The 17,119-nt window shown below is 34.5% G+C and overlaps 1 protein-coding gene across 11 annotated transcripts in view; it reads right to left on the reverse strand.

Annotated features, from left to right (window-relative positions):
- The window catches only part of LOC149791026 (uncharacterized), an 89,390-nt gene that overhangs the window by 26,940 nt on the left and 45,331 nt on the right, over positions 1–17,119 (reverse strand). For 10 of the 11 annotated variants that reach the window (XM_089972909.1, XM_089972908.1, XM_089972902.1 and 7 more), the window contains exons 4-7: positions 5,620–5,775; positions 4,435–4,455; positions 3,051–3,077; positions 1,735–1,869 (exon numbers count right to left, since the gene is read on the reverse strand). In XM_089972909.1, coding sequence (XP_089829035.1) covers positions 1,735–1,869; positions 3,051–3,077; positions 4,435–4,455; positions 5,620–5,775 — 339 coding nt within the window. The remainder of the gene's footprint in view (positions 1–1,734; positions 1,870–3,050; positions 3,078–4,434; positions 4,456–5,619; positions 5,776–17,119) is intronic. The other variant, XM_089972907.1, reaches the window with a different exon arrangement.

A 17,119-nucleotide genomic window follows, 5' to 3' on the forward strand; every position in this document is an offset into this window, starting at 1 on the left:
TTCGTGGCATATATTGCAAACTAACTCTTTTGATAGGTCGTTCTGTTACTGTAGGATGGCCATCCTTATTTCATCTAAAGTCATCAAGGAATAAACATAAGTAACGTCAGTGAATGCGTGAATTTCGTGTGCGACATTTCAATAAATATCATTTTCCTCCATTTCCAGAAACAGTTATATTGTTAGATATGGTCCAAAGACCCATTATTGTAATTCGGGTTAATCCTCTCTATGATGACCTATCTCCATGTTTGTCATAATATTTATTTGCTCTCTTAAGAATGGTCATTTTGCTGTCAGGCAGCATTGTGGATATTGTCATCTACACAAAGTATGGGATATGTGTAGAATCTAAATTATGACTTCACAGGCATCGATATGTATCGTAGTGGAAACTGAATCATCAGCTACTTCCATGGGAATATATGTAGCAGTCGGAGCCAGTGTCCTGGATTATGCGTTAATCAAATTACGTTAAATACTCAAAGCCCAACGAAACAAAACTAAGGGTATAGTTTAATTTTACACTAACGAAACTAAAGTAACATTAAGGATCTTGTTTTCCACTACTTAAAAACAAAACGTAATTGATCTGTGATCAAAATATTCAATTTTGAATCATTATTTGTCGTCCTTAGTTATGTAAATGACACTGAAAGTCAATTTAATATCATTTCGTGACCATTTGTAAAATGTTAATATGGTGGATTATCCGATGCCAAGCAGTTCTTTCCTCCATTATCAAAACTTGAGTAGAACTTGGACTGCTTTTTGCCATTAGTTTATCATGGAAGCTGATTCCGACAAAGGTGATTATTTTTCGAACTACCAGAGTTTCTCAAATCACATTCCTGGATCTATTGTTGTCTCGCCCAGACAAAGAAATGGATTTCAAACTGGCCTCGATTAAAGTACATTGCTGGAATGTTTTGAGATTATGTAATGCTTAAGAAACACGAAAACTATGTAAACTTATAGAAGAATACATGTTGATAGTTTTGTTTGCATTTGAGAAGCTCTAATTGAAATTATGGTTTTATACTGAATTTTTCATTATGTATGAAACTTGGTAAGAAGCAAGTAACTTCTTTTAAAAGACCCGTTAGATAATATTTTTTCATGGAGCTCAGTTAATATATACATGAAATTCATTTTACGATAAAACATGTACTGCTAATGTAGATGTATAATACGGGCCTTTTCTTTCCGTGAAAATGTTCTCACATTGGGAAGTTGAATTATAAGTTAAACTGTAATATACTTTGTTCCAGTCAGTATGGTAGAACATTAAGGTAAACCAAAAATATAATTGTGCCGAGAACGCGTAAAAGTTATCAAAAGTTTACTGTTAATTATTTCCGTGAGTCTAAGACATTCCCTATCCTTCTTGGCTGGACCTTGATTGTAATTATATACCACTAAGAACATTTAACTTACAAGAACATGAACAGTTGACTAGAACATGAACAGATTGACTCGAACACAAACAGCAAACCAATTTACAGTTAAGCATTATGTATGACTATGTGCTTTATTGTTATCCCGCGCGGTACACCTATATCACGACTTAATATCTCTGGTAAGATGTCACTCATACTTTCAAGGATGGCAATCTGAATCAGTGGAATGCAAAAAATACAATGCAATTCATAAGTAGTGTTTGGAAATTTAATAGATATGCATATTTAAACCTTAACATGTGTATAGGGTGACTATATCCCTGTATATCCTTACACTTTGGATGAAATTCGTTCACGCAGCACTCATCTGAAACGAAGAATTCGAACAGTTCCCATTTTCCGTTCTCGCATAAGTAGATCCTACAGTCTTGTACACGAATGGAACCCGGATAACAGTCAGAAGTCGAGACTGAAATAAACATTCGGTATTGTTTATCCATTTTTGCATGTATGTACTATTTATGTCCTCTCTTTTCATTCTGCATTATGTCTAAATTTAAACAGCAAAAACAATCTAAATATACTCACATTATCCTATCTTTTTCTAACCTTTCAGGCCCCTTCATGTGGAATAAGATGCAAACTAGACCGCATGTTAACAAATTTGTATCCCAGATAATAAATTGAGCCAATCGTTCTTTTCAAACGAGTTGAGAATCTCTCGTTCCCAAATACCTCAAGTGGCAACTAAGTACACAATACATAATATGATGCCATACATCACCATTAGACGAAGAGTATACAAATAAAGGTTTCCTAGACCTATCCATCAACTCAATATGTAGACTGCACATCAGTATGGAACATTTCCCTATCGATTATGAGGGGAAATTGCGAACGATCAAGTTCATTAAGTCTATAGAGTAATTAAGTTTGTACCCGTTCGAAGAGTCTCGTTTTCTGAATTTAATTTCATTAGATTGCACGGTTAGTCTACACGTCGAAGCGGTATACTGTAATGTATTGGTGAGTCCAGATTTTAAATGTCAGAGTCACCAGAACTAAAACTGTCATTTTGTACTTTTAATACTAGTTTGTTTAGCTAGGATTTCATTATTGTATAAACTTCATAGTTCCATACATGTTACGAAGATATACTCTCTTTTCTGTGTATCATCAATAGGTCAGGGGCCGATATCACTGGATTTGAAAATGCACCACTTTGTTCTTGTTAAATAATCTAGTATACACTTAGCCAATTTTTAATAAATTAAATAGGTATGATACGCAAGAACAGGAAAAGTTCCAAATCTCTTATTTAAGCCGATATATCAAGGGATTAATTTTGCTACGACTAAAGTTGTACTTTGTTACAAGTACAAACAAAACACCTCCGTCTGCATGGAGAGCAGGATTTTTTATGTTGGTTATTTATCTGTATTTTCGTTGTTCTAAGGAATTTCGGGAGACAACATTCATTGGACAGTCCTTCAAGATGTTATATCATATCCTTCCAGTGACCCTCGTGCAGGATCAAGGTCATAAGAAAATTTTCTGTTAAAGTTATTTCTGTATGGAGTTAGGGCTCAATGCTATTGTACTTTATAATTAAGAAACTCTCTCTCAAAGTAATACTAGTGTTTCGTTTACCTGGAGGTGTAAATCCAGTTTGTTCATCTGAAAAGAATGATAAAAAGCAGTTATAAGACGAAAAAAGCACAACTCCTTAAAATAGTAATGCTGCCTACACTATTAATTCGTGTCTTACTAAGCTGATTAGGTGTCACCAACAAATCGTTATGAGGGATAGCCATATCAAATTTGGTTTCGTAAGGCAATTCTGGTCTTAAAATTCTGAGAAAAATATAATGTAAAATGAGAGAAAAGACAAAGAAACCAGAAAGTACATGAGCTGAACGTTCGTTGCATGTTGTGCAGAATTGTGGATACTAAAATATATTGTTACGATTTTCATGAAAGGAGAGATAGATGCTTCAGCTCACTAATGCCAACAATGATAAAGGCGCTATAGTCTCGAATCACATTAAGGATACACTGTCCTGCTCATTGCACAAACTAAAACGTGTTCTTTTGAAATGCCTGCGAGGACCATGCATAGATGTACCATTTAAGTTCCAGTATTTAAATATGAAATTGGGACATAAACAGTCTTCTATGGAGGTAAAATCGTTTTTGTTTATTGTCATATTCCAAATATCTTAATCCTACCCCGGATACCCACGTATATGAATTTCATTTATTTGGGATAAAGACTTAAATGCTCACCGAAAAATAACAGTATTTTGTTAGTGCATCTACATTCACGTGGCTCGCTCTTTCACTGCCATTTTATATTTGAAGAAATACTGTGTGGTGATATTGGGTGTTTTAACATCATAAATGTGATATAACCTTGTTCAGCTCAGTCTGTTGGGGTGGGTGGGGTGTATCCAAAGTCAAGCTCGCTGTTTCAGATATATTGAAAAGTAAAGTAGAAATAGTACTGAATAGCGAATGAGGAAATATAGACACGCTACACGGAATTTTGACAATGCTAAATTTAGTTTTATAAATGAATACAATAATGCAAATAATGATCTAGTGGAATGTAATCACACAATTAGCATTTGATGAATAATAAGGAGACAAAGTGATTCATTTAGTTCTCTACTTTGTTTTGACTTTGCTAGCATGAAGTAGATCATGGTAGTGATAATTATTATATATGGACACTCTTATGAGGAAGCTATTCTCTTTCTTGTCCATGCACCACTATATCGCCTGTAGTCAGTATGCAAAGTCAAATTCATCTGAAAGTCTCGATTGACTGCCGGTCAGTGTGATCTAAATGGCCAAATGTCCAAATGATATCACATTTTAAGGTCATAATAAGAAGAGTACTCAGTACATATTCCTGTGACCGTGGTGCAAAATCAAGGTGAGAAACTGTGAGATGTATAATTCCGAGAAAAATTTTGCCAAAAATTGTATCACTTTACATTCATTTTATATGAAATATTAATAATTTGTTTACCTGTAAATCCCAATACTATGCCTGAAAAATAAAGATATGAGAATAAGTGGCCAGAATGTAAATGCTAGTACCATACATGAAATACAGCACTGTTTAATTGCGATGCAACACAGTAACACTTCTCTAGGAGAGATCACTATTAAGTGTGTTGCAAGTAGACTGCAATCTAATGCGTGAGCGAAAATGATAGGAGGAAATAAAATATCTAAGCAAGGTATATCCAAATGCATGCTGAATGTTTGATATTAAGTCTGTTATGGCGACCTTTATTGAACGATGGATGTCGTTTAAATTGCTAACAATGACGCATGTATTGATATTTTAAAGACAAATATAGAGAGAGTGGTCATTAAGATTTAAAATTCAAACTTATATCTAAACATTTTGTATGAAGATTTCCATGAAGTCAATATTCAATTATAGATATAAGAAATTATGGAAGGCGAACACGTTGTTGCTCGATAGTCTAGAAGCATCATCTACATGACATTTGATATACACTGTATTAATGGAGTCAGAATAATTGACATAAAGAAAGGGAGAAACATGGGAAAAATTGATCATGTTCGCTTAAAGTGATGAAATTTATCAATAGGTTGTTTTTCAAATTTAGTTTAAATTATGTCCTGAAAGATATGACAACAAAGTGTAAAGAACTAAATTTGCCGTAATTGCATTGTTTCTGACTATAACAAAAATTATTACCTTGAAGGCAGCTCAATATATGATCGAATAAAATGCATGTGATAAAAACAGAATTTATAGTTCCCGAGAATGATGTAAAGCAATATAACCTTATAGAAATCATACGATGTATTTGATATTTAAGCATTTCAAGACAGGGTGAGTGATCGTGAACACATCAATGGAATGCATGGAGGGAGTGAACACGATGAATACAATTCAAGAATGAAAACAGTAATTTCTATAACCTTTATATTATATTGGCAATCTTCTCTCACTGTTCAGCAGATGGCACATTGAATTAGGAGAAATGATTTTTTGCAGAGGCAAATATGTATGTATGTATGTATGTATGTATGTATGTATGTATGTATGCATGCATGCATGCATGCATGCATGTATGTATGTATGTATGTATGTATGTATGTATGTATGTATGTATGTATGTATGTATGTGCATTATGATTTCGATATATTACATATAAACGTGTATATTCTCACATATTGGTTGAAATTCTTTCAAGCAACACTCCTGTGAAACATCGAATTCAAAGGGCAGCCATTCACCGTTGAAACATATGGAGGAAGTACAGTCTTGTCTAAGATCGGATCCCTCTGCACATGCAGGAGCCAGAGTGGTCGTAGTTAATATAGGCTCTGTAAGAAGAATATATGCGTGAACTTCGTTACATTTTATATTATATTCCTCCTTTCAGCAATATTCTTTAAAAGGAAACAAAAACATTTTAATAGTCTGATTAGTCTATCTTTCATTGTAAATATCACGATGAGACAATACATAAAGTTGAAACATCGACAATATGATGTCTGCAACGTTTTTGATTTTAAAAAGTAAGTTATGGAATTGTTTCTCGAACCTTATGTGTGCAGTATTGACTGAAGAAACAGATTCGTGTTTATTTCGCGATGCTATGTCCAAGTTAATGACAGAATGAATGCAATAGCAATCGAAGATCAAGGACTAGTACTCGTGAGAAACGGAGTCTAGACCTAAGAAACCAGCTATCTGGATGCAGTTTTACAAGATGGCACGGTGACATTTAATTTACAGTTTATATGAGGAAGAATGATAGAATAAAGAAGATGTATATGAACAATCTTGGCCACGTTTGATATTTTTGTACCTGAAAGGCTTGACATTAAATACATGTCTCTTTGGACCTGACACTTTATGAGGAAGTAATCATTACATCTGTGCCAGTCATATTTATTCTGTGTTCTGTATTCCGGTATTGTATTGAGATATAGGCACCCATGATATCAGAAAACTCTGAAACTACAGCACAATATTCCTACCTGAGTATCAAATACAAATGAATATTTGACTTATATAGTAACGGTAGCTATCGGCGTCAATCAGCTCCAAATGATGGAACTCCAACGAAATAGTTTGTAAATTTGGTTCATATAATACTAGTCGACATAAGTTCCAAATCCTTGCAAGCGTTGAAAACAAATGTCTCCTTTAAGTACACCAATACCCCCACCGTTTCCAAAACACCAGTTGTGTGACCTCAACGGTTGGTATAAGCCATTCAGTAGTCCTGAGAAAGAGTATACTGAAGCTTATGTTGTATTTATGAATAGCCACTGTTCTAATATGTAAAGCCTAGGACAGCATTGTAATTCTGTTTGCATGCACCCTCGCCATCATTTGACGTGGGATAGTGAAACTAATTGTGGGGCACTGATTAAAACTTGCCGTGTATCGGCCCGCTCATGGACGGAATGGTTTCTGGAACACAGTTTGAGTTTTGTCGTGGAATCGTTGATCAGTCCTTACATGTGACCTACGCAATGTAAGGTGAAGCATCGTATTTTATTCGAACTGCGTCGTTGCAAAATAAGACGATTGGCGAGGGCAATGATATTTTTGTCACCTAGATTTTTTTGTCACATCATAGACTGACTAACAAATGCTAAATTCTATGGAGCCGATAATTTGTTTTTATTGTATTCATAACATTTCAGACTCCATCCATATACATATTAACAATCATGCAACCTTATGAATATTTAGAGTCAGCGTCACAGGAAATTAAATTATCATTTCGGGTTCAACATTATCACCCACCTACATCAAGGTTGTTAGAAATATTTGGCAATGAAGATTATATTCATTTTATAATTGAGACTGAAAAACTAATATAACTACCATCAAAGGTAAACGTTTATGTATAATAACATAACTTACATTAACCCAATATTTGTCAAATTCCACTGGTATAGCACACACGTACCTACAGAAACTGCTATTAATCCTGCTTCGTATTCGCTATGTAAGGTCATGAATGCTTCCACTAGATTTGTAAAAATTTATTTTATACATCCAAAACAGGCACACACCATGTTCTGAGCAACTTAGAGAGTCGAGTATTTCATTTAAGGAAACAAATTAATTGAAATTTAATAATTATCTTACTTTATGCATAGTGATGGCAAGTGTTGTAAAAGTCTCAAGGAAATTTGAGTTGCAATTATGTTTGTTTTTCAATATTAATAATAAAGGTGGGTCCGGGTGATCAGCCGTCCATCGTTTGACTATTTGGTTTATATAAGCATAATTTATATGGGATATCAAATTAGGGAGTAATTTCCTCTCTCACTCATACACTGCTATCATCCATGTAACCCACATGCAGGATCATATTAATTTAAAAAATGTGGATTGACCTCTTGGTAAAATTTTAATATGAGTAGATCCTCGTTATCCCTTCCTTTGAGGGTAGAAACAGAAAGACCTTCCAGTCCAAATGTTTGCACCTAGTATAAATGTGACCATCGTAAAAGCCTAGTTTGTTTGTGTTTGAAAATATATCTGCATTAAGTTGGAGAGCAAGTCGCATGAAATATCTTCTCAATTCGTGAGCACAGTGTTAAACAATGTTGGTATATATGTTGTTACCTGTAGATGAAAAACCCATTTCTGTTCATGATGAAAAGATCATTTCATTAGCCAAATCAGAATTCGTAAGATCATTCTTGCATGTCATTTTAAGAAATGTACTAATAAAGTGATTATCTATCATGCAATCTGCTGCCTGATCTTGAGGAATGATACACCGCATGTTTCTATTTTTTTTAGATACAGTATTCTGTTCTTTAGGCCTTTCAGTAGGGAAACGTGGTAGGAAGGGAATGAGGATGAAAGAAACAATTTTATTGCATTTCTTGTTGTTTTGGGTTTTAACAAAATTTCTCAAAGCAAGATAGGCTGTACATGGAGGCCAGAATAAATAGTAGAAGAAGAACGGGTGAAACCCGTGTAAGAATAACTTACCGATAAGAAGTTACTACCAGCGATCTCGCATACCAACATTGGCTGATGTGGCAGTGATCGGTAAAGGCGATTGTTGAAGACCAATAGGTCACTCGGGGCCCAGAATAACCTGTAGTACCCGAATGACTAACAGTCGTGTTGACTCATTGATAGCATTTTTGAGGCGAATTATTCTGTTATACTAGGACATGGCTTAGCTAAATGATGAACACGTATATGTTGTGTTTTGGAAGAGAGAAAGAGAGCGACAGAAGGAGACAAATAGAGAAACGACGATGATGATGAGGACAACGACAACGACGTTGACGAAAAGAGAGGGAGAGAAACCATGTGCAAAGTTTTGAATAGAAACTGTAAAAATGTGGAAGCTTGAGCATTAAAGGTCACCTGCCACCTATATTGTACAGACGTGTGATATTATTATAGTTATAAACAAAACGCATTGGTCATGTAAGCACACCATAAAAATGTTTAATTAGACTTAAAACTCCGCTTTATAAAATGAAAATATGATTCGGCAATCTCCGTAAAAAATCGGTAGTTTCCGCGTGCCAAAACCGGATATGACGTACATTTATCCCTTCTATTCAACTTAGCCGTTCAAGTGCTTAATTTCCCCACGTAAATGTCTATGTGATATAGCGTATGATCGTGCTTTTGTACTGCAAATATGGTGCACTGTGTTGCATACGGATGTAACCAAAATAGTGATGATGGGGAAAAGGCATTCTTTCTTTTTCCGAAAAACCATGTTTACCAGAAAAAAGTGTATTTAATCTGTGGGATCGAATAGGGGAGGGATGGGAAAGTTGTATCATTTGTGCCGGATTATAGTGAATTTGGCCCGAAGACAATTCGGCCCATCTCGAAATACAATTTGGCCAAACTTACAATAGTTTGTACGTTCATTTTCTTCAACAAAAGAGTAGATTCAATGTAAGATAGGTTTTAGGGGGGAAAAAACTAAATTTAAACAAACTATTTTGATATGCTTTGAAAGAAAATAATCATACTTCGTAACGTACATATTTATGAGAGAAAACACAAACTGACTTATCTTGCTTATTCTAATTAAAACATTTATATACATTTTTTATGCTAAAAAATATATGCATCTGTACAACCACGTTCCAACAAGGGAGAGAGAGACGATAACATGGAAATGGATTGATAGATCTGTAACAATCAGCAGGTCCAATCTAGCTTTGTCATTCCCGTACTATAGGTAAACATAGATAAGATACAAAGAAGCGTTGAAAAACTGTTAAAATGCTGGGAATTCTAGACAAGAAGACATATAGATTACGAGCCTATAGTCTTAAAATAAGAAATAGAAAATCTTGAGAAAAGAACAAGTCAACAATTAATTTGTTTCCCCAAAACCAGAAAATAATTATGATAAAGTAACTTACGGTATTGAGAATTCAGTCCCAGAATAATTCTATAATTTTGAACTCAATGCTAAAACAGTAGAGTATTGAATAAATGTTAGTAGCAATCAAAATTAAACAAGAAGTGTTGATGTTCCCGTGGAGGCAATTGACGTAGTTATGTACCAACAGTCTTTTGCTGTATCACAATAATGCACCTAAGAATATATATATGAAAGTTCACTATGAATCCAAGTTTACAAGTCGAAGAACATTATTGATTGATCATGTTGTGTTTCATGAAATAACAAAACAAAACGAAAACTAAATGACATACAATACAGACTAAATATACATAGCATACATGTCATTAATAAAAGTTATACAACATTCAACTGGATAAAACAGTTACACTAGGTTTAACATACTATAACTTCTATACTATAATATTTGTTGCACATTGATATAAAATCTTACACAGTCAACTAGTTTTAATTTGTTAAATCATCGTCTTACCCTTACATCTCTAAATATGCAAATATTTCGAATTCGATAAAAAGAAAACTCTAATCATTTGACCAAGGTTATCTTTTCTCCATCGGCCATTGGATGGAGCGATGACTAATCTTTACCATGAATAACATTGATAATCGTACGACATTACTAAGATATACAAACCAATATATTAATGCATATGTTTTTCTTTTTCATTTCACGCTGGTATTAAAGTGAAAGAGTTGCTGAAATGTTTTGTTAATTTTCTAGTGTAGTTATTGCATACAGCATGCTTACTGCATAGGAACAAGGACAAAAACATGCATAGTTCTCGAGATATTGTCAACCTAGATTAATAATTAGAACTATATGTAAATAACCTCTAATGTATTATGCTCGGCATAGTTTTTACGTCCAATTCGAAATATAGGAAAAACTGCACAATTTTCGTCTGAAACCAACATGTTCTCTCTCTGTCGCGTATAGAAAAGGATAGAAGTAAGATAATGGATTTGTACTAGCATCGTATAGCATAAAAAATATATTTTAATAACTGAAACAGACTACATTTGTGTTTACTAAATGCAGTGCAGGCGTTTCAGAAAACCAATATCGGGAAGAGTCGGCCTTTATACAAAGAGAAAAGTAAATAATCTCAAACTTTAACATGGAATCTTAACACAATGTTCTCTCTGCAATATGGATTATTTAATGTGGCACAAATATAACATATAACACTGGATTAAATGTCCTGGCAGAGTTTTGCTTAAAAAAGAAGACTTACTGAATATTTGTAGGTTACTGCACTTGTATGGGAAAATAGAAACGAGTTTTGGGATGGAATACTGCACAAACTTGGGAGTGCATTATATCCATCCGACAAAACGAGCTCATATTTTCCCATATAAATGCAGTAACCTTTTTATCATATGCTCATTTTCTTATTCTACATAAGGCTTAATTATATAAACAAAATACACTACGAGAAACAACTTAAATAAACGAATGCCGTATTCCAAACTAAATACATAAGTGCACTAGACTACAACATCATTATTAATGCGCACATAACTCCGCCCAGATAAATTTGAACTTAGTCACTCGCTCGACATAACTGTCGAAAGAAATAGGCGTGTCTAGTTAAAATTCAAATTTGGAGTCATATTGTGAATGAATGTGCATTGCAATAACCTTTTCATTTGATCTGGCATTTTGCTCGAATCTTGGAAATTTCGTGATCATGGACTGGATTTGTATGTGACGATTCCACATGAAATACATGAGATTTAAGAGGCTAGGGAGAAGCGTGTTGACATCTGCAAATGTGTTTCTGTTTCTGTCATTGAATGTTTGAAAACATAACGTGGGAAAAATATGAAGTCTTTCAACTGAAATTATCGAAAAGACGATATGGAATTTAATGCTTATTTCATTTTGAGTGCAGTAAGGAGGCTGCAATTGCACTTATCATCGAAATTACAGCACAATTTCGAAATTTGTAATCCAGATTGAAAACCTATGACATGGCTCATGTAATTCGGATTGGCAGAATTAAGAAAATACATTTTGAGGAAATTCAGGATGTAAAACTATAAGTATATTGTATTTTGCCGTTCTTATCATCAGCTAAAGAAGAGAGTATATGACTTATGACTTGTATATTGTTTGTAAGGACATTATCTTGCGTCTGTTATGTACTGTAGCTAGCTTAAATCCGTAACATTGTATCAACGCGTCATGTGCCAAAGCAGCTGGTATGTGGCAGTCCACGAAACATCTGTTTTAGTTCATTCAGAAACAACCACAACGTAAAGAGCCTCTTACGCGAGTGTACATGATTTGTGTACAAATCAAAAGTGCTGGCGTCTGCGTCCATTGTTTGTTTACAATAGAAAGTAGTTCCTTTATGCACGCGAATGATATATGTGTATTGTCTCGCGCGTTCATATTGAACGACTCTGGCAATGTAAAGTTAACGGGGAAAAAAATTAGCATATAATAATACAGAAGATATCTTTGCCTGAAGCAAACTGATTCCTCTTAGTTTTCGGAATCAGGATCCTCTTGAGCCATGCTATCGGAACATTATACAACGCACTCATGCTGAAAGAAAACACCCAGTCATAATAGACACCTTTAGAATAAACAAATGATCGTAACGAAATGAAATGAATACCTTTTATTCTCTTCTACCTTCCCATGCCAAATATAACAAACTTTTAACAAGCACATGTAAACACATAGTAATGAGAACAATAGCTGCTAAATAATCCAGTGATTGAGGTTTCAATACTCAACTTAGCAAATGCAACACAATTACAAATACAATTCATGCCTTCTTTAATACCCCTTCAGACCAGAAACCATTTAAGATGTAGAATATGGAAACTTCAAGCATGACACTAATATAATTAGGGATTTGTTTGCTAGAAACTGAAATCACTATAGATTTAACAACAATAACATCCAGGGTATTTTCACGTCTACACAGCAAATGATAATAATCTAAACATTCTTCATTTTAGGTCCCAAGTCGTACGGGTAGAGATAACGACGTTTGAGGACACCTAACAATGAGGGGCCTGAATCTGAGTACAGATTATTATCTCCATAGAACATTATTAACGGAATGTACTCAGGTGAAATGGATCAAATTAATAACAGTTAGTTTGACATTGTATATAAAGTTGTAATATAGAAAATGAGAGCATTTGACGCCTGTTAAACAAAATTAAACAAAATTAAACAAAATTGAATATTTTATACCGCACAGATAAACAAATACCAGCTGATTAGAAGAATAGGAGAGATAATTTTTGCTGATAGGGTTTCAAGTAGTAACTTTTAATGTAAACATACAGCAATTTTAGATAACATATACTTCCCTGATGTCATAGAATGAATTGTATTTACTCGAACTAAACATTTGTATAGCATAGCAAAGTACAAATCAAGCATACAAAATCAGTGATTCAAGAAATGTCATCTTGAATTATAGATTATACCAATCGTAAGCCCAAATATGATATTTTTATACATGTGCATGAATTACTGGAAGGATAAAATATTGTCGCTAGGAGGCGATGTTATGTCAAAGACATTAGCCAAACACATTGAAGCTTTATAAAGTATAATAAAGCTGGATGGAATAACTTGCACACAACGTAGGATTGTTTAAAATACACATATATTTTTCAAAGTTTGTGCTATGAAGAAGTAGCAAACACGATAGTAAATATTGCAGTAATCTGTATCTGTCTGTCTGTCTGTACGTCTGTCTCTGTCTGTCTGTCTGTCTGTCTCTCTCTCTCTCTCTCTCTCTCTCTCTCTCTCTCTCTCTCTCTATATATATATATATATATATATATATATATATATATAATATCGTTCGATACTTATATGCGCACTTTGGATGAAATTCTTTCAAGCATTAAGCATTTTCCACAAAGCCTGTTTACAGCCTGACATCTTTACATGTCTGCACATTAGTTTAGTCCTAAACTTCATTACCTTCAATTCACTCGTTAAAAAATATATTACTGCTTAATTAAATATGGGAAAAAAACACAGAAACGCAGTACTAAAGTATAGCAGGCTGAGCGACCTTACCTGGTGGACAGTTGCGATGATGTGAAAATATGTCTTAAATTCGTTTGTTCATTCATACAGTATCCGTCAGTGGCCATTATGTTTGCGGTCAATAATTATTAAACGGTTAGATATGCTGTTCTGCTATATATTCAACGTAGTCATTATCAGTGTGTATGACCTTTATTTGCACTAGTCCGGATGCGTAAGGTATGTTTAGTCTGTCATCTCTTTTCGGGACATGCAAAGAGCCAGAGAAGCGGAAGAAAAAGAAAATATTCAATCTGATTGAGAAGAAATGTCTGTTCTTCTTCCAGAAATAAAATCAACCTTCCCAATTGCCCCTTCGAGTCATGTCATATGTTGTAGGGTTCAATCTCTGGGTGAAAAGTGTAACTAAGATTTTTGTAGTTCGGCGAAACAACGTGGACGCTCATGGAGATTCTAGTTAACGTATTTGGTTAATATTTCACGTATTACCATAAATGACAAAACCGTACAGGGACTGGTTAACCACTGCACCGTGCATAAACTTCAACGCACCCCCCATAATTCTTAATATTAATAAAATAATAACGAAACTCAATGAAAAAATAATAGAGTAGAGTTTAGCCTTAGTTTACAAAAATTGTAGAAGAATACAACAATGGCTCCTGAATATAAAGTCAATCTATCAGCAGGGGTATGTATAAAAGCATCCTTGCATATTTCCACTTATACAGAATTTTGGATATCTTGAAACTAATAGTCTAAAGAGTTTTAGCGCAAGTTTAGCTGTGCATGGTTGGATATTTAGTAACTGACCTTTGAATGAATGTACTTCTTTGTAGCTATTCGATTAAATATAGAAGCGCGGAAGAAATTTGGTGAAAGAAATTCCCTTCTGGCTTTAAGAAATGATGACTTATAGAACTATGAATCATCTAACGCGATTATCTAAATCCAAATTATTTTTTACAAGTGCTTGGTATACATGTGTTATTATATAATTTTATTTATGTATTTATGTTCATGTCTTCAATTCGTTTGCTCATTCGTAAACTTCCCGGTAGTTCCATTATATTTTCGGTCTTTAAATACTAGGCGGTTGCAATGTTCTTCTCCCATATATTCAGCCTAGACATTATAAGTTTATACTATCTTTCTGTGCACTAGTCTGTATCCGTAGGGTTAATATATTCAATCTTCCCTTTCCGGGAAACGGAAGGAGCAAGAGATGCGGGTGAAAAAAGAAAATATTCCAGTTGGTCAGGAAGAAGATGACTCTTCTTCTTCCAGAATACAAAATCAAACTTCCCAATTGCCCCTTCGATTCATGTTATCTGTTGTAGGGTACAAATCTCTGGGTAAAAGGTGTAACTAAAATGGATTTTTCCTTTTTTTGGCGAAACAACATGTACCATCCTGGAACCTTTCGTTTATGTATTTGCTTAATATTTCACGTGGTATCATAAATGATAAAACCGTACAGGGACTGGATTACCCCTGCACCGTGCATAAACGTAGAATGTGACCCGACCCCATCCAACTCCACCAGCCTCTACATAACAGAAACACATGTTTGCCGTCCCTCTGTTGGGACAGTCACTATTATTTACCTGTCGTAGTAAAATTAGTTAATGGTCGTCCTGCATGACAATGAAGAAAATGAAGCCAACTCTTGTGCGATTGCACGGATGACTCTTATAATATGATGGAAAGTGAGGTTGGTCCCTTCGTGTTCCTGGACATTGGAGGTCTAACAATATATTCAAAGGCATCAGTTTCGCTCTTTCCAACAATACGAATGAATCTTTCTTGGGTTAATAAATTAATCTATACATACGTGTAGAGATAATAACCACTACGATACGACGTAATTAAAGGAAGGAAACATGGTAGGATGTTATCAGCTATGTGGTGGGACAACAGAATTGAAACATTCAAAAGTTATAATTAGAGTTAATTCATCGTTGTACCGCCGAAAATATGTAGAGAACTCCAAGATATTCTTTAAATCTTCTAACAAATCGTTCTTACTTCACATTTCGACGGTGTTCTGGGTGGCGATTCGGTGGTAGACATAAACTCTGAAATACATTTTCTACAACGTTTTTTTACACCTTCACAAGTATATATGTATACACTGAGTTTTATTCTATGCTTTATTTTTGCAGTTCATTATTTCTGAAATATATTCCTCCTTAAGTAAACATGGATAAAGAAAAACAGCAACCTGGGCGCAGTAATAGTAAATGGCAAGCTATATAACCTTAGCTGTTTGACGGTTGCGATGATGGGAATGTACGTCTTCAATTCGTTTGCTCATTCATTAACTTCCCGAAAGTTCCATTATACTTTCGGTCCATAAATATTAGACGGTTGCAATGCTCTTCTCCTATATGTTCAGCGTAGACTTTATGAGTTTATATTATCTTTCTTTGCACTAGTCTGTATCCTTAGGGTTAATATATTCAATCTTCTCTTTTCGGGATACGGAAAGAGCAAGAGAAGCGGGTGAAAAAAGAAAATATTCAAATTGCTCGGGAAGAAGATATCTCTTCTTCTTCCAGAATACAATATCAACCTTCCCAATTGCCCCTTCGATTCATGTTATCTGTTGTAGGGTACAATCTCTGGGTGAACAGTGTAACTAAAATGTATTTTTCCTTTTTTGGCGAAACAACGTGTACGATCCTGGAAACTGTAGTTTATGTATTTGCTTAATATTTCACGTATTATCATAAATAATAAAACCGTATAGGGACTGGATTACCCTTGCACCGTGCATAAGCTTAGAATGTCACCCGTAACCATCCAACTCCACCAGCCTGTACATAACAGAAACACATGTTTGCCGTGCCTCTATTGGTAAAGTCAATACCATCTAGATGTCGCAGTAAAATTAGTTAATGTTCGTCCTGCATGAAATGAAGATAAGAATATAAAGCATAAGAAGCAGTATCGAAAGACTCGTTCTTTTTTCCATTGGTATTACAACTGCATGTATTACAAAGTTGCTTCCGTAAAATCTATTAAATTGGCTTTAAGTCGGTTAACATATAAAGGAAAAAAGAAAAGGAGGAAAATACAAGCGCTATACGCAAACCTATTATATATTTACTGATGTATGCGTGTATGTATATGTATGCATTGATACGCACACTTTGGATTGAAGTTTTGTAAGCATCATTTCTCTGATGCGGTGACCTGCCGACCGACCGACCTGCCATCGTCTATTCTGACAAAAGAATATACTGCAGTCTTG

The sequence above is a fragment of the Sinohyriopsis cumingii genome, chromosome 10 (assembly GCF_028554795.1).
Source record: "Sinohyriopsis cumingii isolate HCF-2022 chromosome 10, ASM2855479v2, whole genome shotgun sequence".
Taxonomy (NCBI): domain Eukaryota; kingdom Metazoa; phylum Mollusca; class Bivalvia; order Unionida; family Unionidae; genus Sinohyriopsis; species Sinohyriopsis cumingii.